At 41.6% G+C, this 25814-nt stretch overlaps 12 protein-coding genes across 12 annotated transcripts; 6 read left to right on the forward strand and 6 right to left on the reverse strand.

Moving 5' to 3' along the window:
• Positions 1 to 4: 4 nt before the first annotated feature.
• HRR25 (serine/threonine protein kinase HRR25) lies at positions 5 to 1240 on the forward strand (the record flags this gene model as incomplete). Its single annotated transcript, XM_022822321.1, has 1 exon — positions 5 to 1240. The coding sequence occupies one exon, from the start codon at positions 5 to 7 to the stop codon at positions 1238 to 1240; it is 1236 nt and encodes a 411-aa protein (XP_022674154.1).
• Positions 1241 to 1844: 604 nt separating this feature from the next.
• On the forward strand, positions 1845 to 2951 carry TPK2 (cAMP-dependent protein kinase catalytic subunit TPK2; the record flags this gene model as incomplete). Its single annotated transcript, XM_022822322.1, has 1 exon — positions 1845 to 2951. One exon carries the CDS (start codon positions 1845 to 1847, stop codon positions 2949 to 2951), a length of 1107 nt encoding a protein of 368 aa, XP_022674155.1.
• A 275-nt stretch (positions 2952 to 3226) lies between these two features.
• On the reverse strand, positions 3227 to 3760 carry MNP1 (mitochondrial 54S ribosomal protein bL12m; the record flags this gene model as incomplete). Its single annotated transcript, XM_022822323.1, has 1 exon — positions 3227 to 3760. One exon carries the CDS (start codon positions 3758 to 3760, stop codon positions 3227 to 3229), a length of 534 nt encoding a protein of 177 aa, XP_022674156.1.
• Positions 3761 to 4238: 478 nt separating this feature from the next.
• On the forward strand, positions 4239 to 4571 carry RPB9 (DNA-directed RNA polymerase II core subunit RPB9; the record flags this gene model as incomplete). The annotated part of the gene is made up of 1 exon (XM_022822324.1): positions 4239 to 4571. One exon carries the CDS (start codon positions 4239 to 4241, stop codon positions 4569 to 4571), a length of 333 nt encoding a protein of 110 aa, XP_022674157.1.
• Positions 4572 to 4753: 182 nt separating this feature from the next.
• AFT1 (AFT superfamily family) lies at positions 4754 to 7066 on the reverse strand (the record flags this gene model as incomplete). The annotated part of the gene is made up of 1 exon (XM_022822325.1): positions 4754 to 7066. The coding sequence occupies one exon, from the start codon at positions 7064 to 7066 to the stop codon at positions 4754 to 4756; it is 2313 nt and encodes a 770-aa protein (XP_022674158.1).
• Positions 7067 to 8073: 1007 nt separating this feature from the next.
• On the reverse strand, positions 8074 to 9249 carry KLMA_10647 (uncharacterized protein; the record flags this gene model as incomplete). Its single annotated transcript, XM_022822327.1, has 1 exon — positions 8074 to 9249. The coding sequence occupies one exon, from the start codon at positions 9247 to 9249 to the stop codon at positions 8074 to 8076; it is 1176 nt and encodes a 391-aa protein (XP_022674159.1).
• Positions 9250 to 9989: 740 nt separating this feature from the next.
• Positions 9990 to 11990, reverse strand: HSF1 (stress-responsive transcription factor HSF1; the record flags this gene model as incomplete). The annotated part of the gene is made up of 1 exon (XM_022822328.1): positions 9990 to 11990. The coding sequence occupies one exon, from the start codon at positions 11988 to 11990 to the stop codon at positions 9990 to 9992; it is 2001 nt and encodes a 666-aa protein (XP_022674160.1).
• A 1132-nt stretch (positions 11991 to 13122) lies between these two features.
• DLD1 (FAD-binding oxidoreductase) lies at positions 13123 to 14808 on the forward strand (the record flags this gene model as incomplete). The annotated part of the gene is made up of 1 exon (XM_022822329.1): positions 13123 to 14808. One exon carries the CDS (start codon positions 13123 to 13125, stop codon positions 14806 to 14808), a length of 1686 nt encoding a protein of 561 aa, XP_022674161.1.
• Positions 14809 to 15197: 389 nt separating this feature from the next.
• MPS2 (Mps2p) lies at positions 15198 to 16076 on the forward strand (the record flags this gene model as incomplete). Its single annotated transcript, XM_022822330.1, has 1 exon — positions 15198 to 16076. The coding sequence occupies one exon, from the start codon at positions 15198 to 15200 to the stop codon at positions 16074 to 16076; it is 879 nt and encodes a 292-aa protein (XP_022674162.1).
• Positions 16077 to 16177: 101 nt separating this feature from the next.
• Positions 16178 to 16954, reverse strand: KLMA_10651 (Smr domain-containing protein; the record flags this gene model as incomplete). The annotated part of the gene is made up of 1 exon (XM_022822331.1): positions 16178 to 16954. The coding sequence occupies one exon, from the start codon at positions 16952 to 16954 to the stop codon at positions 16178 to 16180; it is 777 nt and encodes a 258-aa protein (XP_022674163.1).
• A 2319-nt stretch (positions 16955 to 19273) lies between these two features.
• On the reverse strand, positions 19274 to 19771 carry KLMA_10652 (uncharacterized protein; the record flags this gene model as incomplete). Its single annotated transcript, XM_022822332.1, has 1 exon — positions 19274 to 19771. The coding sequence occupies one exon, from the start codon at positions 19769 to 19771 to the stop codon at positions 19274 to 19276; it is 498 nt and encodes a 165-aa protein (XP_022674164.1).
• Positions 19772 to 20998: 1227 nt separating this feature from the next.
• SNQ2 (ATP-binding cassette transporter SNQ2) lies at positions 20999 to 25384 on the forward strand (the record flags this gene model as incomplete). The annotated part of the gene is made up of 1 exon (XM_022822333.1): positions 20999 to 25384. One exon carries the CDS (start codon positions 20999 to 21001, stop codon positions 25382 to 25384), a length of 4386 nt encoding a protein of 1461 aa, XP_022674165.1.
• Between the last annotated feature and the right edge of the window lie 430 nt (positions 25385 to 25814).

A 25814-nucleotide genomic window follows, 5' to 3' on the forward strand; every position in this document is an offset into this window, starting at 1 on the left:
TGCGATGGTGATTGATCTTTTGGGTCCGTCGTTGGAGGATTTGTTCAACTATTGTCACCGGAAGTTCTCGTTCAAGACTGTGATCATGCTAGCGCTGCAAATGATATGCCGGATCCAGTACATCCACGGCAGGTCTTTCATTCACAGAGATATTAAACCGGACAATTTCTTGATGGGTGTTGGGAGACGTGGATCCACGGTGCACGTTATCGATTTCGGGTTGTCGAAGAAGTACAGGGACTTTAGGAGCCACAACCACATCCCATATCGTGAAAATAAGAACCTCACGGGTACCGCGCGTTACGCGAGTGTGAACACACACTTGGGGATCGAGCAGAGTAGGCGTGACGATTTGGAGAGTTTGGGTTACGTTTTGATATATTTCTGCAAAGGGTCTTTGCCATGGCAGGGCCTAAGGGCAACCACAAAGAGACAAAAATACGACCGTATCATGGAGAAGAAGCTCTGCATTACAGTGGAACAGCTCTGTCAGGGTCTCCCCATGGAGTTCGTCGAGTACATGAGGTACTGCAGAAACTTGAGGTTCGACGAAAGACCAGACTACATGTACTTGGCACGTCTATTCAAGGACTTGTTCATCAAGTTGGAGTACCACAACGACCACTTGTTCGACTGGACCATGTTGCGTTACACCAAGGCCATGATCGACAAGCAAGGCGGTGCCCAGGCTCTAGAACAAAAAGACGAAAACGGTAACAAACAGGACTCCTTTGATAAAGTGAAGCAGTTGGCCATGAAGAAGTTCTCAACACACTTCCACTACTGGAAACCAGACGACACTTCTCACCCAACAGCAGATGATATAAAGCAACAAACGATCTTGAACACTCAAGTCGTTTCATCGATCCCAGACGAAGTCATGAACGCTATCGACAGAAATATGGAACAATTGAAGAACGAAGTCAACCAGCAGGTAGCGTCGCAACCACAACGAACACAGCAACAACCGGGACAGCAACAACAGCCTGATCTCCAATTGCCTCAACCTACCACCCTACTACAACAGCAAAGAGCACAGGTCCAAGGCCAACAAGAACAGCTTTTGCAGCAACAAGAACAACAACAACAGCAACAGCAGCAGCAACAGCAGCTACAGACTCATCAAAATTCCATGGCTACCACTACTAATAATAATAATCCTAATACTAATAATATTAATGGTAATCCTCTACCAAACCACACCAACAACGCTACTGCGTCAAATAATATCTGGCTATGATAAAAAAATCAGTCGGGTTAATTAGTTTATATGTAATGTACAAGCAAAAAAAGTAGAAAAAACAGCTTCCAATTAGAAATTACAGTTTGCATATATTACGGTAGCGCTGGAGTCGGAAACGTCTTTAGTCTTTTCTCTCTCTCTCTCTCTCTCTTTTTGATAGAGGCTACCTGGCCGATGTAGGAACATCTTTGGCACACAACGAACGTACCGCCCACGCATTGTTCTTTTGTATGCGGTTTTGGGCTTCCTCTTTCATATCGCTATACACGAGTATTTTTTTTTATCCAAGCTTCCCTTCCCTTCAATAAAAAGGGTTTCACTTTAAAGACGATGTTCAATAAAAGGGTAAAACGGACAAGAGTTGGACAAAAGGTTGATTCAAACGGTTTTCGAAGCTCTTGTGAGCGTTATAAAGCGGGAAATAGTTGTTTCAGAGTATTCGATTGTGATTTAACGGAGTATTGGTCTTTTTGGGACTGAAATTGCACGGGTTTTGCTGGTATTTTTTTTTTTTTTAATTATTTGGATGAATTAAGGTTCCCTTCTCATTATCATATAGAAATAGTTTTAAGGATAAGGATAATACTGAAGTGATTCGAAAATGGAGTACCAAACCATGAACCCACAGCCGGTACAAACTGGTAATGACAATCTGGTAAAGATTACTTCTGGGAATCCAGGACAAGATGCTGAATATTTATCAGCTCAGGAGAAAAAGTCGCTGTTGCCTCAAAGGTCTACTGTCTCGAAGGGGAAGTATACGCTCCATGATTTTCAGATCATGCGTACGTTAGGTACTGGTTCTTTTGGACGGGTGCACCTTGTTAGAAGTGTTCATAATGGGCGTTACTACGCAATAAAGGTGCTAAAGAAGCAGCAGATTATCAGAATGAAGCAAATTGAGCATACAAACGACGAGAGAAGAATGTTAAAACTGGTCGAACACCCCTTCTTGATTCGTATGTGGGGTACTTTCCAGGACTCCCGTAACTTGTTTATGGTGATGGACTATATTGAAGGTGGTGAATTGTTTTCGTTACTAAGGAAGTCGCAAAGATTTCCTAATCCGGTTGCCAAATTTTATGCGGCAGAAGTGACGTTGGCCCTAGAGTACTTACACTCGCACAATATCATATATCGTGACTTGAAGCCAGAAAATATCCTATTAGACAGAAATGGTCACATAAAGATAACGGATTTTGGGTTTGCCAAGGAAGTTATCACTGTGACTTGGACTTTATGTGGTACTCCGGATTACATTGCCCCCGAAGTCATCACTACAAAACCTTACAATAAATCTGTCGATTGGTGGTCACTTGGTATATTGATTTTCGAAATGCTTGCAGGATACACTCCGTTCTACGATGTTACTCCAATGAAGACTTACGAGAAAATTTTAGCTGGAAAGGTGGTATACCCACCATTTTTCCACCCAGATGTTATCGATCTACTAAGCAAGTTGATCACTGCGGATCTAACAAGAAGACTAGGTAACTTACAGAGCGGTCCTCAAGATATCAAGTCTCATCCATGGTTCGCTGAAGTCGTCTGGGAAAAGTTATTGGCAAAGGATATTGAAACCCCATATGAGCCACCAATCACAGTTGGTGTTGGTGACTCCTCGTTATTTGATCAATATCCAGAAGAACAACTGGACTACGGTGTCCAAGGAGAAGATCCATACGCCAAGTACTTTGTAGATTTTTAGATAATCCAAAATCAGATGAACACAAAGAAAGAAAGACTTACAAAAAAAGTTCATAACAGTAATATCTCACTTGCAATAAGTAAAGTAACTACTATATCATCATTATCATTATCATATTTACTCGTCAGAAATTAAAAGGTAGTAGCAATTTGTTTGTAAACTCGAGCCAACTGAAATTGCGCTTTATGTGTATTTGAAGTTATTTTTTATGAATAGTATATACAGGGTGGGGGAAAGTGAGGAGTGAAATGATGAACTAATTAGCTTTCCTGCGTCTACTCCAAGACAATCTTGGCACCTAGACCCTCCAAAGCAGCCTTAACCTTGTCTGCGTCCTCCTTGGCGACATTTTCCTTCAAGACCTTTGGTGCACTCTCGACAAACTTCTTGGCTTCAACCAATGACAAACCTAGCAAGTTCTTCACTTCCTTAATGATCTTTGGCTTGGACTTGGCATCGAAGGATTCCAACTTGATGGAGAAAATTGTCTTCTCTTCGACAACTTCCTCTTCCTTGGCTTCTTCAGCTGGAGCTGCTGCTGCTGGAGTGCCAGCACCAGCTGCTGGGAAAGAAATGTCTGGAATATTCAATTGGGTCTTCAACTCTTGGATCAAAGCAGATGTTTCCAAAAGAGTCAACTTAGAAATATCTTGCACAATTTGGGCAATCTTAGGATCCACTGGGGTGGCAGCTGGGGCAGCAGCATTGGCTCCTCCGTTCACAGCTGCTGCGCTACTTTGGTAACGCACCAAACCCAATCTGCTGGCTCTAGAAAAAACACTGGTTGATCTAACCGCTTGGCGTAACATTTTTTAATGAACTTTCTGTGGTGCTATGACTCTAAACAACTCTTCAATCAACCAATATTTGTTCTTTTACCATTACTACTAACAGCTTTTGTCTATTAATCTTAAGCTTTTTCACCAAAAATTTTCAGATGCTGAAAAAATCTATACCGTCTACAATGATATACATTTTAAAGCTTTTCCATGTTAAAAAGTGTTTGAAATATGTTAAGTGGTTTGGTTGGTAGAGAAAAGAAGTGAAATTTAGAAAGTAATTGAGGCTTTCGGAAGGGTTTACCAGGAGCTGCCATTCTGCGTGTATAGATTTTGTTTTTTTAGGCGTTGTGTTCTGTTGTGGGTTTGTTTTTTGTCAGATCTGAAATAAAAGATTGACGATTATAGCCAAAGAGAAGTTCTAGTAGTGGTAAAGAAGAAGAAGAATAAATAGAATTATCCGGAACTAACAATGACTACGTTTAGGTTTTGCCGTGATTGTAATAATATGTTGTATCCTAGAGAGGATAAAGAGACACAGAAGCTTCTCTTTGAGTGTCGTACGTGTCCGTATGTGGAGGAAGCGGGGACTCCATTGGTGTATCGTCACGAATTGAAAACGAACATTGGTGAGACTGCTGGTGTTGTGCAGGATATAGGATCGGACCCCACACTACCGCGGTCTGATAAGGAGTGCCCGAAGTGCCATTCGCGGGAGAATGTGTTTTTCCAGTCTCAACAGAGAAGAAAGGATACTAGTATGGTGTTGTTTTACGTTTGTCTCCAGTGCTCGCATATTTTCACCTCTGATAAAAAGAACAAGAGAACAGCCTTTTCTTAAGACACCCCGGGAGGGTGGTGTTTCATGTATAATTTTAATATAACGATCAAAAACTATTAATTAAGGGGCTAGACTAAACTAAAGTATAAAGTCACATTAAGTAGAAACTATGTATAGGAGACGATCATGAGAACCGAAAGAAAAAAGAACACACAAACAAAAAACAATATACACGCGCCTTTTCACTGAAGGAATCCATGAGGTTCTTCCCACAGGGTGTGAGGGTTATGCGTTGTTTGTTGAGGTTGATTTAACTCCTCATCGAACATTAACTGGTAGTTGTAATTTGATTGAGAACCGAGGTTGTTCATGCCACCTTGTTGCTGATGTTGTTCATCTTGGGAAAGTTTAAGTTCGTTAAAATCCGTATTCAGTACATTAGAGATATACTCCTGTGGGTTTGAAGTTAACTCTGTTTTAATTGGAATATCATAACCATGGACGCTCGAGTTGATACCATTACCCATAGAACTAGTCGTCAAGGTAATACTGTTAGTATTACTATGTGAATTGGTTTCGACACCAGCGCCGACACCGCCACATTGTCCAAAGTCATTTGCACAGACATCATAGTTATTTATTTCACAAATAGCACTTTGATTCTGATGTTGATTTGAAGTTGGTAATCTAGAATGTTGAAAGTTTAATGACCGTCCTGGAATCACAGAGTTCGGGGTATTTGAGTTAGAATTACGGTCTTTAGAATATTCGGAGGTGCCGAAAATTTGATTCATGTCAACGAAATCTTGAATTTGTTCCTTAGATATATCCGATGAGTACAATGGCACGGAACTCTGAGTGGGTCCTGTTGCTGCTGTAGCTGTGTTAAGAGCTGGTGTGATTGTCATAGAATTCTTTCCTGTGGTCATTACATTCATACTAGGTGATGAATGAGTAGATGGTGTAGAATCAACGTTCTGGTATAACATATGCCTGCCTTGGGCCTGAGAATGATGGGTGTCCGGAATACCACTGTTTGATGGTTTATGAGAAAACGAGAGTGGAATAGCATCCTGTGATTGGGGTACAGGTTGCTGATTGTTTTTGAAATGAGGTAATGGTTTGCTAAATAGCTCCGTGAAGTCAATTTCATTCTCAGTGTTAAAGTAGCTTGGGTTTAGATTTGAAAAGTTTGGTGAGTCATTACGTTGCGAGGAAGCTGTGTTGGGGAAGAAATCATGCGAATATATGTTTTCTTGAGGGGTTAATACCACGCTTGAATTCATATTTGATCCAGAAGTGGACTGTACACCCAAGTCCATGTTGACATCAAATTGGAGATTCAGTGTATTTGGTACATTTCCTAATGGCGTTCCTGTAGCGGAAGTATGAGCGCTGTTGCTTTCGATATCCTGTTGCAACTTTTGTTTTGTATTCTTTAGCCTCAATTTTTTTGATTTCTTCTTCAAAGAGTTTTTACACTTCTTTGGCTTTGACACAGTGTTTGCATCAGAAGAACCAGCTCTGCTGGTTGATGCTATAATGTTTGTTGTTGGAAGGACGATATTAAAGGACTGGATTTCCTGTGTTAGACCACAGTCACATGGGATAGGGCTCAAATCGATAGGCAGGTTCGATTTAGTTCTGTATTCGAGCTCGTCGAATTTCTTGACCGTCTCGATATCGCCGCTGTCGTATAGACCCTTTTTAAATTTTTTGTAGTCCTCGCTGTCGGGATTGAACCGTAGCGGGTGGGTGTGCACGTTGTTAATCACCACGATGTTCCACTTCTTCCTTTTCAACGAGAAAGTAGCTCGCACTCTGAAGGGACACGAGTTGTATGGACCAGTGACCCTCTTCTTTTTGCCCGTGGATGTGGTACTATTACTAGCATTAGCATTTTCCGCAGCATTAGCGTCGACGTTAGCGCCGCCGCTATTTTCACACGACCCATCGCCGCCGCACTTCTCGTCCTTGCACCTGGCATTATTACCGCTGCCATCCTTCTTCTTACTCGAACCCTTATTCAACATCGGATTCGTGTTCATGCCCACGTACGCACACCCTAGGAAGTGGCCGGAACTCCCCGCTACCCCAGAACCCGAAGACGCCGCGGCCGCCGCAGCCGCAACCCCGCTCCTCGCCTTCTTCACAGCCTTGCACTTGAACACAATCTTCATGCTGTCCGACCGCTCAATCACAATCTCGATCCCCTGCGGATAAAATATCTTCTGGAGCCACGGCTTCACCTCGCTCTTGTCCTTGAAGTCAGGAATCGGGTCCAAGTGGATCAACTTGTTCTGGTCCTGTTGCTTCTGCAATGCCTCTATCGCATTCTCACTCAGAACATTATTGTACGAAACCTCGCTGTTGCTACTCTGCTGCCCGCCCACACTAGGCGTATGCGTCATCACAGTGCTCGCAGGTGACACCTTCGGCGAATTCATCATCTCAAAAGAAGGAGATGCGTGCCAAAACTCCGCATTCGAAAGCGGGTCCAGAGGGTCCAGCGGGTCCAAACCGCTAGACGCACCCATCTCTTGCTTAATCGCCATTCTAGCTAGCTTAGCCTATCTCTCAACCGGTAATGTCGCTAATACTGACAACCAATTTTTCCACCAACCGAAACTAAAACTAAAACTAAAACCAAAACCTAAAACTACAAGTGCTTGCTTGCTTCCTTCAATTTTGCTAAATTCAATAGAATCAGTTCCAATATTTAACAGAGATTGAAAATTTACTCAATACTGGCTTCTCTTGCTCTCTTTCTTTCTTTTCCCTAGCACAGCAATACTCGAGTCCAATTCCTGCCGATTCTCTGTCCTTTCTCTCTGTAAATCTGGACAAGTTTTCTCTATTAACTATATTTTATTATATTATATTATATTATATTTTACTCTTTCATCTATATTACACTCATATTCCTGTTTCTTTCCATACTGTATAATTTTATCTAACTCTTCTCGCTTTCTATGTCATGGAAATGAATCTTGAAAAAAAAAAAAAAAAAAAAAAATTAAAAATTTAAAAAAAAAAACTTTAAAAAAAAATTAAAAAAAAAAAAATTGAGCGTGAAATTCCGAAAAGAAACAAAATGCTGGCATAGTGCTGGCATAGTACTGGCAGAGCACTGGCAGGGCACTGGCAAAGCGATGTGCAGAAACAGCCCCGAGCCCGCGGGGGCGAATGCCGGTTACCGGAGCGTTAGACTGGGTCATACTGGGCCATACTGGGGGGCAAGCAAGTACTGAGGGTCCTACTGGGGGTCCTACTGGGGGTTGGTTACACAGGTTATATAGGCAACGAGAAAAATGGCAACGGCAACGGCAACGGACGGCAACGGCACCGGAGGAAGGGTTCGGTTTCGGACTTGCTGGCGCAGCGTAGCCTGGCGCAGCGTGCGCCAGGCTGTAGTTTTGTTTTGTTTTGTGTGTTGGTGAAGGGCCTTGCGAGGCCTTATGGCTACATACAGTATGGAGTAGTGTGTAGTGTAGTGTAGTGTAATGTAGTATATAGTATAGTAAATCATTATGTGTGTGTCACGTGACTCGGGTTACCACTACTATGCCTGCGTGATCCTGTATTCGAACGTGTCGATGCGGCCCTGGTCGTGGTAGATCGTCAACGCTTGTCTCTCCGCGCACACGTGGAAGGCGTGCACTTTGTGCACGCTAAATTGCGACCGCACGTCCTCGAACCCGCAGCAGATCCACTGCTGCTCGTCGCTGTTGTGCTCGAAACACTTGAGCATCGTCCCGTACAAATGCGTCGAGAGCAAGAACAATATCGTCCCGTTCCCGCCCCACGAAATGTGCTGGTTCGGGTGCTCGCCAGCAACAACAGTTATCGCATCCATATCGTTATCGTACACAAGGATCCTTTGCGTCGTAACAATGCATAAAAACCGACTGTCGTCGGACCACAACATCTTCGTAACCTTCTCGCTCGGATCAGCCCTGTACGCAGCCTCCTCCTCAGTGAGACCAAACCCGGTAACGTATCGCAGAAACCCGTCCTTCAGAATGCTGATCTCCCCAGAGTGCTTGGCAATCGCTAAGCTGTCCCCAGTAGGCGAAACCTCCAAGAGCGCATAGTCTTGGATATAATGCGTCATCTGTCTAGACTCAAGCGTGTCGTCGTGTATCGAGATCCGTCTCCTCAACGACACGCGTGGGTCTTCGCTAACATGCGCTGTCCCATCGGGTAGTATGCAGCAAAACTTGGACTGGTGCGGCATGTACCACATCGCAGTAATGGGACCAACATTCCACGACTGGAAATGCACTCTCCCGTCTCTGTCTCCATCTTCATCTTCATCGTCTCCTTCCCCTTCCCCAGTAGCAAAGTATATAGCATCAGAGTGGCCCATAAACAAAAACTCGTTCCTCGATATCTGCGCTACACGGCTCAACTCGTTCCCGGGCGAAATGCCCCCGGCAATATTATACATAGAAACCCCAGCCTCACGCGAAACAACAGCTATCTGAGACCCCTCCTTGTCCCACACCACCAACGATCCTTCCACAGATCCACTATTCATCATCTCTCCTCCGTGATTCATCTCACGTGACTCAGCTCTCCGAAGCGTCAACAATCCGTTCATTGTGCCCCTAGAGCTTACAAGGTTATTCCCAGCAGTGTAACTGCTGTTCCTTCGGCGCATCTGAACGCCTCCAATGCCGATATCTGGCCGTGTCTCCCGGACCCGCAACGAATCTATATCGATTGGAATCCCCATCGCTCTCTCTCTCTCTCTCTCTATTGCCTATCTTTCTTTCGAAATCAAACGTAAAAACTGTTACAGCTAGTTAGTTACTCTCAACAAAAATGTCGTTCTCCCACTCCCTTTCGCTCTTTATTCAGGTTTTAGCTTTTCGTCTCGATTCTATTTGGTTCGCCGTTTATATAACCCCCCATCTAATGGCAACAACTTAGCTCACTGCCATCAAATGTCAAGTTACTAAAAACTTTGTGATTTGGAGATACCCCGGATTTTTTTAAGGCTCCTTTGCTACAACTTTCATATCATCAGTTTTTTTTTTTCGAAAGGATTCTTTTCTTTGGAGAACCGGAGCTGAGGAGAAGACGAAAAGACATTCTTAAGGCAAAGAAACAGGCAAAGAAACGATAGAGTTTGGTCGAATGGACATTTCGAACGTTTGTCAGTAATACTTATGGATGGGTAAATATTGGGTATATATACATGTATTATTATCATGACCAGCGACGTGTTTTTTTTTTTGTTATTTAATTGTTAAGTCATGTATAGTACATATAGAGAGTTGGTGTATATGTATAATGTAACCTGGGGCTGATATTAGTATTAGTGACGCGTAGCATAATTAGTAGTTCCTGTGTTAAAGGAAATTTCGAAGAGAGGGGGAGGGAAAGCCCTATTGAGGACAGGTGAGGGGGAGGGGTATATGTTAAAGGCGGAGGAAAGTCTGTAGAAAAGTAAGTAAAAAGTGAAAGGGAACCTCAGGTAGCCTTTCTTCTCTTCCTCTGTGGATTGAACTCTTCTGAGGGAATGTCCGGCTCGTTTAATCGAGGTTGTTGTAGTTCCTCTATGTGTGAGTTGTTGAAATCTGGAGTTTGCGATGGAATTTGGCCCTGGTTGCCGTGAGAAGTGGTGAACTGAGAAGCCATGTTGAGATCAGGGAATATTGGGGTGTTTCCATCCTCACCTGGACTGAGTTTTGTGATCCAGTCTTGGATCTCCTGTATAGACTCCTCTTGCCTATCGATGTTATTCTGCAGGTCTTGGAAAAATGAAGGGTCTGGAGAGTCAGAGCTGATGATGCTTGGCGTAAGTTCTTGAATGTCTCCGTTGCTTGAATGTATCGAATGCTGCGGTTGGAAAGTTTGGACCCCAACCTGGGTGCCGTTCCCACCACCAATGTTGTTGATTGCTGGATTTGCGCTTCCGTTTCCGTTTCCGTTTGAGTTTCCGTTTGAGTTTTGAATCACATAAGGGAATTGTGGCTGTGCCTGACGTTGCTTACGTTGTTGAATGTGAGGTTGTTGTTGTTGTTGCTGTTGTTGGGTATGCTGCTGGTGCAGTTGATCCACTGCAACTGGAGTACTGACCATTCTATGATATGATGATGCTCTTTCACTTGGAATGGAAGATGACGAACTTGATCCGGAACGATTTTTGATTAGAAGCCTTGGCCTAACCTTGTGGTCTTGGTTCTGGGGTATCTTCATCTGATCAGAAGGAGTGAGCGGTCCAAACACGTTGGCCATAGGATCTTCCTCGTTATGGTAAGAACCTGGGTTCATGTTAGCGGTGTTGTTGTTAGGAGATTGTACTTGCATGTCACCTAACTCGTGAATAAGATCTGGTTGGAAACCGTTTCCAATCGTCTTTGCAGAGTTTGGCCCAAACACACTGGATAAAAATCTTAAGATTTTCTCCAACACTTGCTGCTGTGACTGGTGTCTTTCTCTGGCCATCATGTTTTCCTTCCATAACATCTCATTATCCTTAGTGATTCTTTGTAAATCCTCCGCAATAGCCAGTTGGTTGTACTTTACCGTCTCCAACTCATTCATCAAGATGTTAATGTCCACTTCGTCGTTTCCGCCTCCAACCATATTTGAGTTTGGCTTTTGTCTAACGATATTCTCGAGCAAATTCTCTTTGCCCTTCTTGAAGTTCTCATTCTCAAACTCCCACCTGCTGTCGTTGTTGCTTAGCATGCTGCCACTCTTGACATCCTGGACTTTGTGCCAGCCGTACATGTTCAACTGACGCACAAAACTGGCGAAGTTGGAGTGCTTGAAGTACTTGGGGAGCACTTCTTGCACAAACCTTTCTCTGTTAGGAACCACAATAGACTCACCGCTGTCCGACCAATGGATAAACTTCTCATTGGTGCTGTCATTCACCATGCTCCACAACTTATTCACAAATGCTGGTCTAGCCCGAGTAGTGCTCATCTTTTTCTTGCTGTGCGGCTTGTCCACACCGTGAGGTTTTGCAAGCAGCTTTCTTTTGTTCAACGATACAACAGGCTGGTGGTGCGTTTGGCTGTATCCGTTATAGTACTTCTGACCACGATTGCCAGGCTGTGTGTGTTGGTTCTGTTGGTTGTCTGCGTCGTTCAGAAAACTCTCCCTTCTTGACGACTCCGTAGTAGTGCTCTTGTAATCCTGGTTACCAGGTGTGTTTGCCAGTCCGTAAACACCAGTAACTGGAGATGGCCTGTGCATGTTATGGTCTATATTGAACGAGGGATGCATCAGGGGAGTCACAACCTCATTAGACGGCTCTGAGGAAGACCCTTCCGGGTCCAAAGATGGGTTCACGATATCCTCAATCAACGGGTCTTCCACGTCGGCAGCGCCCTTCAAGTGCGACGTATGCAGCACATCGTTGATGGGGTATGCCTCTGGCCCAACGGAAATCCCAACCGGCGTTAGCCCAGTGCCTTCATGGGGCAGTAAAATATCATTAGGGTTCGTTATCTCGTCCATGGTCTCAACACTGCCTTTCCGATTCATATCCTCGTTAAAACTGGGTATTTTAGTTTAGCTTAGTTAAAAACCAAAAAAAAATAATAATAATCTGATCCAACTTAATAGTCTCTAATAGCTGGTCGTTCTGTCTATAAGAGTGTAAACCCTTAAAGTTGTAGTCGAAAGCTCAGAAATCACTTCTACCTGGCAGTTAATCGTCACTATTTTTTTTTTTTTTGGGACTTCACTCGTTCTGCCACCTAATAAGCTAGATTTGCAAAAAAGTCAAGACGTCAAAATTGTGCAACTGCGTGAAAACACTCCAAACTCGTCGTTTAAATGAGCTATCGGGTCTCTATAGGATAAAAGCAGGTGTGTAACTCCGTTTGCAAACAGCCGGTGTCCGAAACAAGTTCCTGAGCGTGCAGTTTCCTGTCCTATTTATTCTTTTATTGTTGCCTTAAGGTAAGTGTTAGTTTATAGTATCGCTTTTTGCCAACTTCTTACTATAAAAATAAAAAGGAATCTCTTGGAAAACGTAATACATTTTTTTGGCATCAACACTCCGTGCACCACACTAAAATCAATACAGGAAGCAAACAAACAAGAACAACTGGCTAAAATGCAGTTCCGTCGCACACACGTACTGTCTACAGACCGCGGATAGACCCATGTTACTACTCTTTTGCGACAGTTTCGCTTGTTGGCGGGTGGGCGTAGAAACTTGTCTTTTAAATGTCTCTTGGTGCTATTGCCCTCTCTTTGCTTCGGGTAATGGTCTTAACAGCACTTAAAAGTGAGTAGAGCATGTGCCATGCAGGTTTATCGACCTTTCTGGCTGCCCGTAGCTGTGCGTGCTTTTTCAACAATGCTGCGCATGCCCCTTTATAGCGTCGAATCAGAAGTAGCAGGGTAGTTTAAATAGGTGAAAAAAAAAAAGAGCTGGGGATTGAGATGGTCGCGAGATCTGCGGTGCAGCTGGAATTGGATTGAGCATGGAGTTGAACTTACGCCTAGGGTTGAGTGCATGGTCCAATTGGCTGGATTACAGGTGTGTGTGTGTGTGTGTGTGTGAGAGAGAGAGAGAGAGAGAGGTTTTAGCTGAATTGAAGAGATGTTCAAAACGTACCAACGCCAAGCGTTGAGATGTATGTCTAGCGCATATCGCGCTCATGCGAAAAAGTCAAGGTCTACACTATATACTGGAGCTGCAATTGTGGGTACTGGTGGTGTGGCTGGGTACCTTGGGTATTTATATGCGAGTGCGAGTGGGAAAGGTGACTCAAAAGTTTTGTTTCCATTGGGTTCGAAGACCAAGCTGCAAGATTTGGATTCGCCGGTGTATCTAGATCCTGAGTTTGACCTGGCACAGTTCAGAGAACGTCTTGGACAGATTGTTCGGGAACAAGATATCTCGTTCAAAAAAACTGACATCGACGACCACTCGTTCAATAACTACACGTTGCATAAGCCCAAGGACAATGAGAGGCCATATGTGATTGTGTTCCCGCAGGACACCGACCATGTGTCGGAAATCATGAAGTTGTGCTATGAGTTCAAGGTTCCCGTGATCCCATTCGCCGGTGGTACCTCTATCGAGGGGCAATTTGTTTCGACTAGGAACATAAAGGACAGTGCTGCTGCATCTGAGGAGCAGAACAACACGGTCACCTTGGTGCTGGACTTTAACAAGTACATGAATAAAGTCATCAAAATCAACGTTGACGATTTGGACTGTGTGGTACAGCCTGGTGTTGTTGCTAAGCAGCTGAATGACGAGCACCTGAATCAGCTTGGTCTGATGTTTGGACCCGACGGTGCGCCGGGATGCGAGATCGGAGGGCAAATTGGAACCTCGTGCTCCGGAACCAACGCCTACAGGTACGGGACGATGAAGGAAAACGTTGTGAACATGACAGTTGTCCTCGCAGACGGAACAATCATCAAGACTCGACAAAGACCAAAGAAATCGTCTAACGGTTACAATCTTACTGGTCTGTTTATCGGATCTGAGGGTACCCTTGGCGTGGTAACAGAAGCAACAGTGAAGTTACACGTCAAACCAATATACGAAACGATCAGCATTGTAAGCTTTGAAGACCTATCCAAGGCCTCGCATTTAGTGCAACTTCTAACGAAAAAAGGTATATTGGGAATAAACGCTATCGAGTTGCTAGATGGTAACATGATGAAAGCTATCAACTTTAGCGGGCAAACTTCAAGAAAGTGGAAAGAGCAGCCAACACTGCTCTTCAAACTGGGATCGCATAATAAAAAGATCCTGAAGGAAGTCGTCAATGATATCAAAAAACTCTCGAAAGATGCCCAATGCACATCCTGTGAGTTCGCAGAAACACATGAACAGCAAGAGGAGCTGTGGTCTGCTAGAAAAGCTATCTTCTGGTCTTCAATTGACTATGGTAGACACCTGTTTGGGCCAGATGTCAAAATATGGTCGACTGACATTGCAGTCCCCGTATCGAAACTGGCGTCAGTCATAGACGAGACTTTGGAAGAAGTTACCAGTTCCGGTCTGTATGGAACAATTGTGGGCCATGTAGGTGATGGTAACTTCCACTGCCTGGTTATGTATAATGACACGAACGAAAAGAAAGCCTTGGAGGTCATAGACAATATGAACATTCGCGCTATTGCCAATGAGGGAACATGTAGTGGTGAGCACGGTATTGGTACTTCAAAGAGGAAATTTTTGGCTCTGGAACTTGGTGATGATACTATATCAGTTATGAGAAGGATAAAAATGGCCCTGGATCCTTCACGTATTCTTAACCCAGATAAGCTCTTTAAAATCGACCCATCAGACAAGAACGATTAGAATTTAATACATTTAAATATAAAAATATATATATGCACCCGTATCTCTACAAAAGTTAAATATTCTCAATATCAGTTAAGATGTGATTCTTTCGTTTTCTAAAAGTGCCTGCAACTGTTACATATGATGTGACATTGGGATTGGAGGCACTCTGTATATTGTGCCCTTTTAGCGTCAGCGTTCCATGAAATTTCGGCCCTGACTACTTTATGTAAATAGAGAACAAATAATAAAAATAAAAAAAAAGCGCGTATAATAAATAAACGCCATTACAATATAGATAGAGAAAGACTAGAGAACAGGAACATAAGCACTCTCTATACCAAATAATTAGAGTGTAATCGACACCTTTTCTGATATACAAGAACTTTTGGGAGTCTTGTCGAATAATGGACGGTTCACGGTTTTTGGATCGTGCGTGGTCGTTGTTAGATGGCGAGAAACGCGGTTATATATATGCAAACGATATTCCTAACTTGATAGGGTTTATCAGCAATGAGTTGCCATCTAAACTAACGACATCATCGAATGATAAAGTAATAGAGTCTTGGATAAGCAGTGATCCTATGAAAAGGGTCACAAAGGAAGAGTTCAAACAAGTGTTTTCGATGCTTGTTGGAACATCCTTCGATGCCGCCATTGAAATGGCTAAAGAATCTGAAGTTTTCACACCAAATAGACGTGGGAGTGGATTGTTTGGGAGTTATAGGAGGTCATCAAATGATTCTTTGCCGGATACTGCGGAACAGCTTCAAAGTTTGAAAAGAGAACTGCAAGAATGGAAGGATAAATATGGGTTCTTGGAACGAGAGTTCCAATTCTTTTTGGCTCAAGAGAAGAAGAATGCGAAAGTAATAGATAATACCAAGCACGAGTTCATAATTGGAGAATTGAACAGGAAACTTGCGGAACAAGATGAGGCCATACGTGATCTAAAACAACAGCTTGATTATGGGTTAGTTGCTAAACCTATAAAAAAATGGATAAATACCAAGTTTCTAATAACAGCTTTTCTGCACCTACTACCGAAAGCTTTATTTCTTTTTGTTATTGTAGTACTGGGTTGCTACGTTATACCACTAATAAGCCTTACAAAACGTCCAGTAGCTGTACCGGCGTCGCCCTTCATGAGACAAGAGTCTTGGTGGGAAAGAAGTAGCATGCTAAGCAGAATTCAATGGTATTTCAAAGATAGGATGGAAAATAATATCGAACGTAATACGTCAGAGTTGATGCAGAACTATAACTCCGTGTTTGGCATAAGTTAATTGGTTGAGATTTCAGAAAAAAGAGTAACAATAATAACTTTAATGGTAACAATATGATATGATTACATGTGGATACAGACCGGAGCTGTATATTAATTAAGCTATATATTTTTCTTGATACATTGGCAGAATAGGGATAATAATTGTTCGAATAGTTTTGATTCAGTGAACGATTGCTGTTGAGGTTGATGCTGCTGTTGCTGGTGATATTGGGACTGGAACTGTGGTTGTTGTTGATTGTTCTGTTGATATTGTGGTTGTTGTGGGCTGCTGTAAATCTGTTGCGGTTTACTTGGTTTAGCTTGAGATTGTGCGTAAGTCGAAAAGTCTGTAGTATCCCATGACACTGGAATTCTAGCCCCTCTTAAATCAACAACTACAACACCTGCATTCTTTGGGTCAACGTGATCATTCAAGTTAGCCTCATCACAAAGTTCCTGGATAGCTGGCTTCAATTTGGCAACACCATGAGCCGAATGTAGACCTTTCCCCACTATAATATGTAATTCAGTTTCGCCATTTTTCACAGCTGCAGCCACTCGGCGCTGCAAAATCCATTTGGCTTCTTTGACATACAACCCATGTAAGTCAATTTCGTTACTCGAACTATCTGCGTTATTGGCCACGAAAACATATTCTGCTGCTTGGAGGTTATAATCTTCGGCTTCTTTTAGTTTCCGCTTAGCTTCTTCGCTCAAATCGTGTGCTCGAGATTTATCACCTGACTTGTAACATTGTTGAGATTGCTGTGATAGTTTTTGCTTTTCCTTAAACGCTTGGTCTGCCAGCCCTCTTAATCTCTTATATTCACCATCGGTAGCATGATTGTAGTCTTTTCCCGTGGAAAGCAATGCCCCTCTATCACCAACGTAACTCATTTAGATTTGATAACAGATTTTTCTTTTATGATGCCTGTGTTCAACTTTGATTCAGACCTCTATTTAATCGTATTTACAACAAATAACATTTCGGAGTCATCTTACTATTTGAATATTCTTTTCCTGCTCGAATAAAATATTGTTGACATTTTCATATAGAATGTTTACAAAGAACATTCCTGCAGGAGCTACATAGAGAAACAAGATAAGCATCATCGTCATTCCATTTCCCCTTTAACTGGTAATGCGTTTTTACTACTTAAATGGCGTTTTAGAATTTCAAATTTACTTATTCGATATAAGAGCAAGATGGGTTCACAGGTTTGTTCATATTTCGAAGCCCTAAAGAGAACCCTGCTTAACACTTTCAAAACTAGGGTCGTTTTCTTTTTTGGTTTTTCCTGGATTTTTTTTCAGTTATAAAAAAAAACATTATAATTTTTTAGTTCCATCAAGTTTAACATAATGTTTGTTCAAAGAAATCTTCTATAGCATAGAATTCCAATAGGATTTGTTAGTCGATGCGTTGAGGTATTAAGGACCTTCATATCAATTAACTGATCGTCCATTAAATCAACGGTACATTGACTATCACGTTAGGGTTAACGTGAGGTTGTTGTATCGTTGATATCGACGAACTGTAAATAAATGAAACTTTCTCTTGGAATACAAGAGGCTCTATAGTGATGACAAATGTCTTGAACATTTCTAATGTGGCTAGCTACGGCGATGATGTCTACAAATTAACACCATCTTTCGGGACTGATTTTAGAGCCTTTCACATTCAATTAATTCATTTACATAACTCTTGTCTTTTCTAAGTTCGAGCTTGTAATCGAGCGAGCATTCATCGTTCATTATGTAACAGAACTTATTCGCAGGTATGAACACCACTAATACACTGTGCTCTAAAATGAATTCAAAATCATGTGATTAATACCTATTTGTGACTGTTAATTGTTCTACACCCATACCTCCTATTTCATACTGGTTTTTAACGATTTTCACTTTCCTAATTTGGATATATTATGGTTTCAAAAGTGTCCAAAAAAACACTCACACATCACATCACATCGAAAGTGAAATAATTCGTTATGGTTTCGAGTATAAAATATGAATATTGAATGAACAAGTTTAAGTTAGCACACGATTAGTTAATAATGGTAAATAATTAATTCACTCAAAACCACAACGAACATCAAGAACAATGGCTGCTGAGTACGTTAATTCATTATTTCTAATGAACAAATGAGTTGATCTATATCTGAGTTACACTTAGTTGTTAATCTGAGTATTTTTCATATTCAAATCAACATCCAAGTTGTAGTACTATTCAGTGTTAGATAACATGAGACTGGTATAAACAGCTCTCGTTATAAAGTAGGGGATTTCCTAATTAAATTTAGGACAAAGATAGATTACTCGGGATATTACTCCTGGGTAGTTGTTGGCTTTAGTACCTGTAAACACCAAAACTTATGGTCTTTAGCCTCCGCTCTATCTCTGCACAACTCCCTGACGTCGAATGAAAATGTGGTGATTTCAATTCGGTGTGACTTTTGTATAAATCATCTCTTTTATTCAAGAACGGCGTTATTGTCGGACTACCGCACAATCTACACTGGTTGTGTGCCGGCGGAGATAACCTCTTTTTGAAGAATCAATTTCACTAACAACTAAGTTTTTTCATAAAACGCATTCAACTAGAAAGGTTTTAGTTCCAGAATCCCAAGTCAAGAAGTCTAAGGCTCAACAAAAGACTGCTGAGCAAGTTGCTGCTGAAAGAGCTGCTCGTAAGGCTGTATGTTTTTAAAATTTTATTCAAACATTGTCATTTGTATGAGCAATCTGATCTTACTTGCATTGTATTCTGAGAAACGATATTTCCTTCATGTTTTCCATGATATAGCGGACTCATTAGAGAATGAGACATCGAAACATTGAGGGGGAGTAGGAGGATGTAAAATTGATTTTTTTCCTTGTATGTTTATATGATGAAGACCTTTTGAATCCCATTTCAATTATCGACTAGCTGCGGCGATGTTGTCGAACCTAATCACCATCTTTCGCCTGACTTTAATTACAAAGAATGAATCTCAATTTCTCTAACTCTTAATCTTTTTCCTCCCTTTCGAAGTCTACTCTCGAACAGTACAATATCACTCAGTTTACTGTGTTTGTAAGAGCCAGAATTGTTTCGAATGCACACTTTGGTAACACAATTTACTAACAATTTATGAAAAAAAAATAATGATATCGAATTTGGATATGTGCTGTGTCTGTATAGCCCTTCACACATTCCAATTCGCTTGTTATTATTTAATAATCAATTGAAATTAGGCTAACAAGGAAAAGAGAGCTGCCATTTTGGAAAGAAACGCTGCTTACCAAAAGGAATACGAAGCCGCTGAAAGAGCTGTCATCGATGCTAAGAGAGAAGCTAAGGCTAACTCTTCTTACTACGTTCCAGCTGAAGCCAAGTTGGTCTTCGTTGTCAGAATCAAGGGTATCAACAAGATCCCACCAAAGCCAAGAAAGGTTTTGCAATTGTTGAGATTGAACCAAATCAACTCTGGTACTTTCGTCAAGGTCACCAAGGCTACTTCTGAATTGTTGAAGTTGATTGAACCATACGTTGCTTACGGTTACCCATCCTACTCTACTGTCAGACAATTGGTCTACAAGAGAGGTTTCGGTAAGGTCAACAAGCAAAGAATCCCATTGTCCGACAACGCTGTCGTTGAAGCTAGCTTGGGTAAGTACGGTATCTTGTCCATCGATGACTTGATCCACGAAATCGTCACCGTTGGTCCTCATTTCAAGCAAGCCAACAACTTCTTGTGGCCATTCAAGTTGTCCAACCCATCCGGTGGTTGGGGTGTCCCAAGAAAGTTCAAGCACTTCATCCAAGGTGGTTCTTTCGGTAACCGTGAAGAATTCATCAACAAGTTGGTTAAGTCTATGAACTAAGTATAAAACCTACAAGAAAAAGAATCTCTGTGATTCCCTCTATTTTTTCAAAGTATTCGTTTTATTCACTTCATTTCTATTTTCATGGTATTTGAGATCGTGTAACCTAAACCCTGAGCAAAAATTATTCCTTTTGGTCTATATCGATTGTATATAGTCCATAGTGTGTGTTTGTTTGTGTCTTTTCGGTTTATCCGCTACATAGATTTTCCAATACCTTGTATTATAAACCCAAGAAAAGGAACTGCTACAACTACCCAGTCAGTCCTCTTGTGCCTCCATTTCCATGGAGTTTTTTCCTTCACTTCTTTGCAATTAATTAATTAATTAATTTCACCCTTTCTGATGCTCTAAATATTGTTATTAGTTTTACCGTGGTGTACATAATTATTATTACTACCATTATTACCATTATTAATCCTATGCTAAAGCGCTGCTGTAGCCGCGGGTTGCTAGAAAGTTCAAAAACAGAAAGGCAAAGAAAGAAAAAAAAAAAAAAAAAAAAAAAAAAACCAACCCAAACCAAACCAACTCAAACCAACGGCACGTGACGCAACAGGAAAATCTTTCTATTGAGTAAATCTCACCCACACAAATACAAGATATCCGACTACTGAAAAACTATGCAACCAGGCAAAACGCTTTTACGTTTCTAGAGTCCATTACTAAGACCCTCTTATTTTCAGCAACTCTCATAGGCTATACGTGTACTGAATATGCTCGTTTACTAATGGTAAACAGACGCAACTTGCTTGTTTGCCTAAATTTTCCACTTATTTCCGTGGAATTAACTGGCTTCGCCATCGCCCGGCCTTTGGTCATTTCTTTTTTAGTATCTAGCCGGTGTTGAAGACAAAATAAGTAATTTCGGACCATGCGCGATGACATTGAATAATCATTGTCATTGTTTGCTATATATAAAAGCATGAATGCCACACATAAGTAAAGGTCATCACCAAGGCGTCAAGAAGCGAAGTAGAGGTAGTAGCGTTTCGTACAATTGAATCTTTAAAGTAATAAACTTTAAACTTTAAGACGGAAGCGGAAACCTGAAGCTTGAAACAAAACGATATTATGGAAGTTTCGAGCACTGGAAGCGGCATTAGCCGTGCGGTTTCGGTTGAGGAGTTTGACGTTGCAGTCGATAAAGGTGAGGTCATCAAGAGGGCTTCTGAAGATCCCGAGTTTTTGAAGAAGGTTGAGACGCTTTCGAAAACGTTGTCTCGCCGTTCGACTACTCTTTCAGAATGGGACGAAGTCGATGGGGATTTCGACATGTACAGAGAAATTCGGGGAATCCTGCAAGCCTCGAGGGATGAAGGAATTCATTTGAGAAAGTCAGGTATAACCGCGCGTGGTGTGAAAGTGAAAGGTGTGGATGCTCAATTTTTGGAAGGGTCGACTTATGGTGACATGATGATGTTACCTGTCACCATTTACAAAGGTATTCGCAAAGCAAGACAAACAACTCTTAGAGACATTATCAGTAACATTAACATACTTGTGAAACCCGGTGAGATGCTACTCGTGTTGGGTAGACCAGGATCTGGGTGTTCCACGCTCTTGAAGACTATGGCTGGTGAATTGACTCACTTCAAAGGTGTTGAGGGAAGCATTTCATACGATGGTGTCCCACTCAAAGATATGCTAAAGTATTTCAAGGCAGACGTTATCTACAACGGTGAAATGGATGTGCATTTCCCTCATTTGACAGTCCAACAAACTTTGGATTTCGCTGTTGCTTGTAAGACACCAAGCAAAAGAATAAAAAACTTCACCAGGAAACAGTATGTCGAGTTCATTAGAGACTTGTATGCTACCATTTTTGGTTTAAAGCACACCTATAACTCTAAGGTGGGTAATGATTTTGTGAGAGGTGTGTCTGGTGGTGAACGTAAGCGTGTCTCGATTGCAGAAGCATTGGCTGCCCGTGGTTCAATCTACTGTTGGGATAATGCCACTCGTGGTTTGGATGCATCTACTGCCCTTGAATACACCGAAGCCATCAGATGTATGACCAGTTTATTACAATCGACTGCGTTGATCACCATCTACCAGGCTAGTGAAAACATTTACGAAACGTTTGATAAAGTCACTGTCCTATATGATGGTAAGCAAATATACTTTGGTCGTATAGAAGATGCAAAGGCTTATTTCGAGAAAATTGGGTTCGTTTGCCCTGCAAGACAAGCAACCGCGGAATTTTTGACATCGTTAACGGATCCAAACGGTTTCCATCATGTCAAACCTGGTTATGAAGGTAAGGTTCCAAGGACCAGAGAAGATTTTGTCAGAGTATGGGAAGAATCTGAAGAATATCAGCAACTACTGCAAAGCATCGAACACTATGAAACAAACGAAGTTGATGGTGCTCAAACTTTGCAATTGTACAAAGAATCCATGGCCGCTGAAAAGGACAAAGCATCCAGAAAGCGTTCTAAGTATACCATTTCTTACTGGGCTCAAATTGTACTTTGTACTAAGAGAGGTTTCCAAAGAATTTATGGTGATAAAGCATTTACAATTACAAACACTGTGGCGGCAATCATTCAAGCATTTATCACTGGTTCCTTATATTATAATACCCCAAGTGGAACCTCTGGTGCTTTCTCCCGTGGTGGTATTTTGTATTTTGCTATCCTTTACTTTTCGTTGATGGGTTTGGCTAATATCAGTTTAGCCAACAGACCTATTTTACAAAAGCACATTGCATACTCTTTATACCATCCTTCTGCTGAAGCCTTTGCTTCAACGGTCTCTAGCGCATTTTTCAGAATGATTTCTTTGACATTTTTCCTCATTATCTTATACTTCTTATCAGGTTTGACTAGAGAAGCTAACAGGTTCTTCATGTGTTACTTATTCTTGGCTCTTGCCTCAGAAGCCATTAATGCTCTCTTTGAGATGATCACTGCTGCGTGTGATTCTTTGTCTCAAGCCAATGCTATCGCAGGTTTGGTTATGATGGCATTGTCTTTGTATTCCACATATATCATCCAAACACCATCCATGCATCCTTGGTTTAAGTGGATTTCTTATATCTTACCATTAAGATTTGCGTTCGAAAACATGTTGGAGGCAGAATTCTACGCTAGAAAGATGGATTGTGGTGGAACTCTAGTCCCTACTGGTCCTGCATATGCCAATGTTAGTAGTGATTACAAGGTTTGTGCTTTCATTGGTTCTCAAAAGGGCCAATCATATGTTTTAGGTAACAATTACTTGAAGCTTCAATATGGTTACACATATTCTCATGTTTGGAGGAACTTTGGTATTTTGATTGCTTTCTTGGTTGGCTTCTTCGCTATCAAATGTTTTATTACAGAATTTAAGACACCCATCAAAAGTAATGGTGACGCTTTGATTTTCAAGAAGGGGACCGGTTTGAAGAAAACCCTTAGAGACAGTGAGTCTAACATTGATCCTTCTGAATCTACTAATCAAACCGCTGACAGCTTTGCAAAATCAGATGACCCAGCTCTATTTGCAGACTTGAGAAGTGAAGGTGTTTTCTTCTGGAAAGAGATATGTTACACTATTCCTTACAAAGGTGGAGAGCGTCTACTATTGGATCACGTTTCAGGTTATGTCAAGCCAGGTACATTAACAGCCTTAATGGGTGAATCTGGTGCAGGTAAGACAACATTGTTAAACACTCTTGCTCAGAGAACAGACATTGGTGTTGTCACTGGTGACATGCTCGTAAATGGAAAACCAATTGATGCCTCGTTTGAAAGAAGAACAGGATATGTCCAACAACAGGATGTTCATATTAAAGAAATGACAGTCAGAGAGTCGTTACAATTCTCTGCCAGGACCAGAAGACCCTTAAGTGTTTCCGATGAAGAAAAACTAGACTATGTCGAAAAAGTCATTCAAATCTTGGATATGGAGCCTTATAGTGAAGCCTTGGTGGGTGACATTGGTTATGGTTTAAATGTCGAACAAAGAAAGAAACTCTCTATCGCTGTTGAATTGGTTGCCAAACCTAATTTGCTTTTGTTTTTGGATGAACCTACCTCTGGTCTTGATTCACAGTCTGCCTGGTCTATTGTTCAATTGTTGAAGAAGTTAGCCATGGCAGGCCAATCGATTTTGTGTACAATTCATCAACCTTCCGCAACTTTGTTTGAAGAATTTGATAGGCTATTGCTATTGCGTAAAGGTGGTCAAACTGTGTACTTCGGTGATATTGGCGAACATTCTTCGACCCTATTGGGATACTTCGAAAGGAATGGTGCCCGTAAGTGTACAGAGAAGGAAAACCCTGCAGAATACATTTTGGAAGCAATTGGTGCCGGTGCTACCGCATCTGTGAAAGAAAACTGGCATGATAAATGGGTCAACTCTCCTGAATTTACGCAAGTCAACAAGGAGATTGATGAGTTGATTGAAAAGCTATCAAACCAACCTGTGGACGAATCTGCATCTTCTGCTTTGGTCAGTAAGTATGCTACCCCTTATAGATACCAATTCGTCCAGGTGTTAAAGCGTACTATGACAATGTTCTGGAGAGATGTGGATTATCTAATGGCCAAGTCAATGTTGTACATCAGTAGTGGTTTGTTTATTGGTTTCACCTTTTATAACGTTGGGACTTCTTATGTCGGGTTGCAAAATGCGATGTTTGCAGCATTCATGGCATGTATCGTTTCCGCACCAGCCATGAATCAAATCCAGTCCCGTGCACTACAATCAAGAGAATTGTACGAAGTTAGAGAATCCAGATCCAATATGTTCCACTGGAGTTGTCTCTTGATAACACAATACATCACAGAGTTGCCATACCAATTATGGTGTAGCACTCTATTCTTTGTTTCCTTCTATTTCCCATTGAGAGCTGAATACACCAGTGTGAAGGCAGGATTATTCTTTTTGAACTACTGTGTAATGTTCCAACTGTACTGTGTCGGTTTCGGTTTGGCGGTGTTGTATATGTCCCCCGATCTTCCAAGTTCCAGTGTCATTATGGGTTTGCTCTTATCATTTATGATTTCCTTCTGTGGTGTTGTGCAACCCGTTAACCTAATGCCTGGATTTTGGACCTTCATGTGGAAAGTTTCTCCATACACATATTTTATTCAGAATCTTGTCTCGTTCATGTTGCACAATAAGGAAGTGAAGTGTACCAAGAAAGAGCTATCTTACTTCGAACCACCATCAGGTGAGACTTGTGGCTCGTACATGAAATCTTACTTATCTAGTGGATTCGGATACGTCCAAAATCCGGACGCCAACACAAACTGTGCATACTGTAGATACAAGGTTGGTGACGAATATCTTTCGTTTATTTCTGCATCCTACAACAACATATGGAGAAACTTTGGTTTCCTCTGGGTATACATTTGTTTCAACATCTTCGCGATGGTCGCTTTGTACTACATCTTCAGTGTGAAGCGCATAAGCCCAAGATCGTTGGTTGAGAGAACTCTTGCTAGATTCAAAAAGAACAAGACATAATCGATATGCTTGGGTTCCTTTCTACTAGTACCACTCAAATAACTTTATTCTAATAAATCTATAGTACAAGAGTATACTTTTTCAACTCTCAATTATTACTGACCACTCTGAGAGAAACCTAAAAGAGGTAACTTAGTAGTGGTACATGCGTGCCAAGTCAACCTCTCTTTCGCTGGCAGCCCTGATCCGTTGCATGATCTAAGGATGCTGCAAAGATACTCCAGCCGATGTTCAGGGTCTGTCTCGCTCTCTTTTCTTTCTCATACCGAACATGTTTTATGATGCACCCAAACACCACATATCGGCTTTCTCCATAGGAGATATTTTTCAGATTTTTTAGATTTTTTTCAAAATTTGTAGATTTTCCTAATTTCTCCTACGCCTTTTTCTGAGAAGCTCATCGCATCCCATCGCTCACCATATTTCGAAT

Source organism: Kluyveromyces marxianus, chromosome 1 (assembly GCF_001417885.1).
Source record: "Kluyveromyces marxianus DMKU3-1042 DNA, complete genome, chromosome 1".
Classification (NCBI taxonomy): domain Eukaryota; kingdom Fungi; phylum Ascomycota; class Saccharomycetes; order Saccharomycetales; family Saccharomycetaceae; genus Kluyveromyces; species Kluyveromyces marxianus.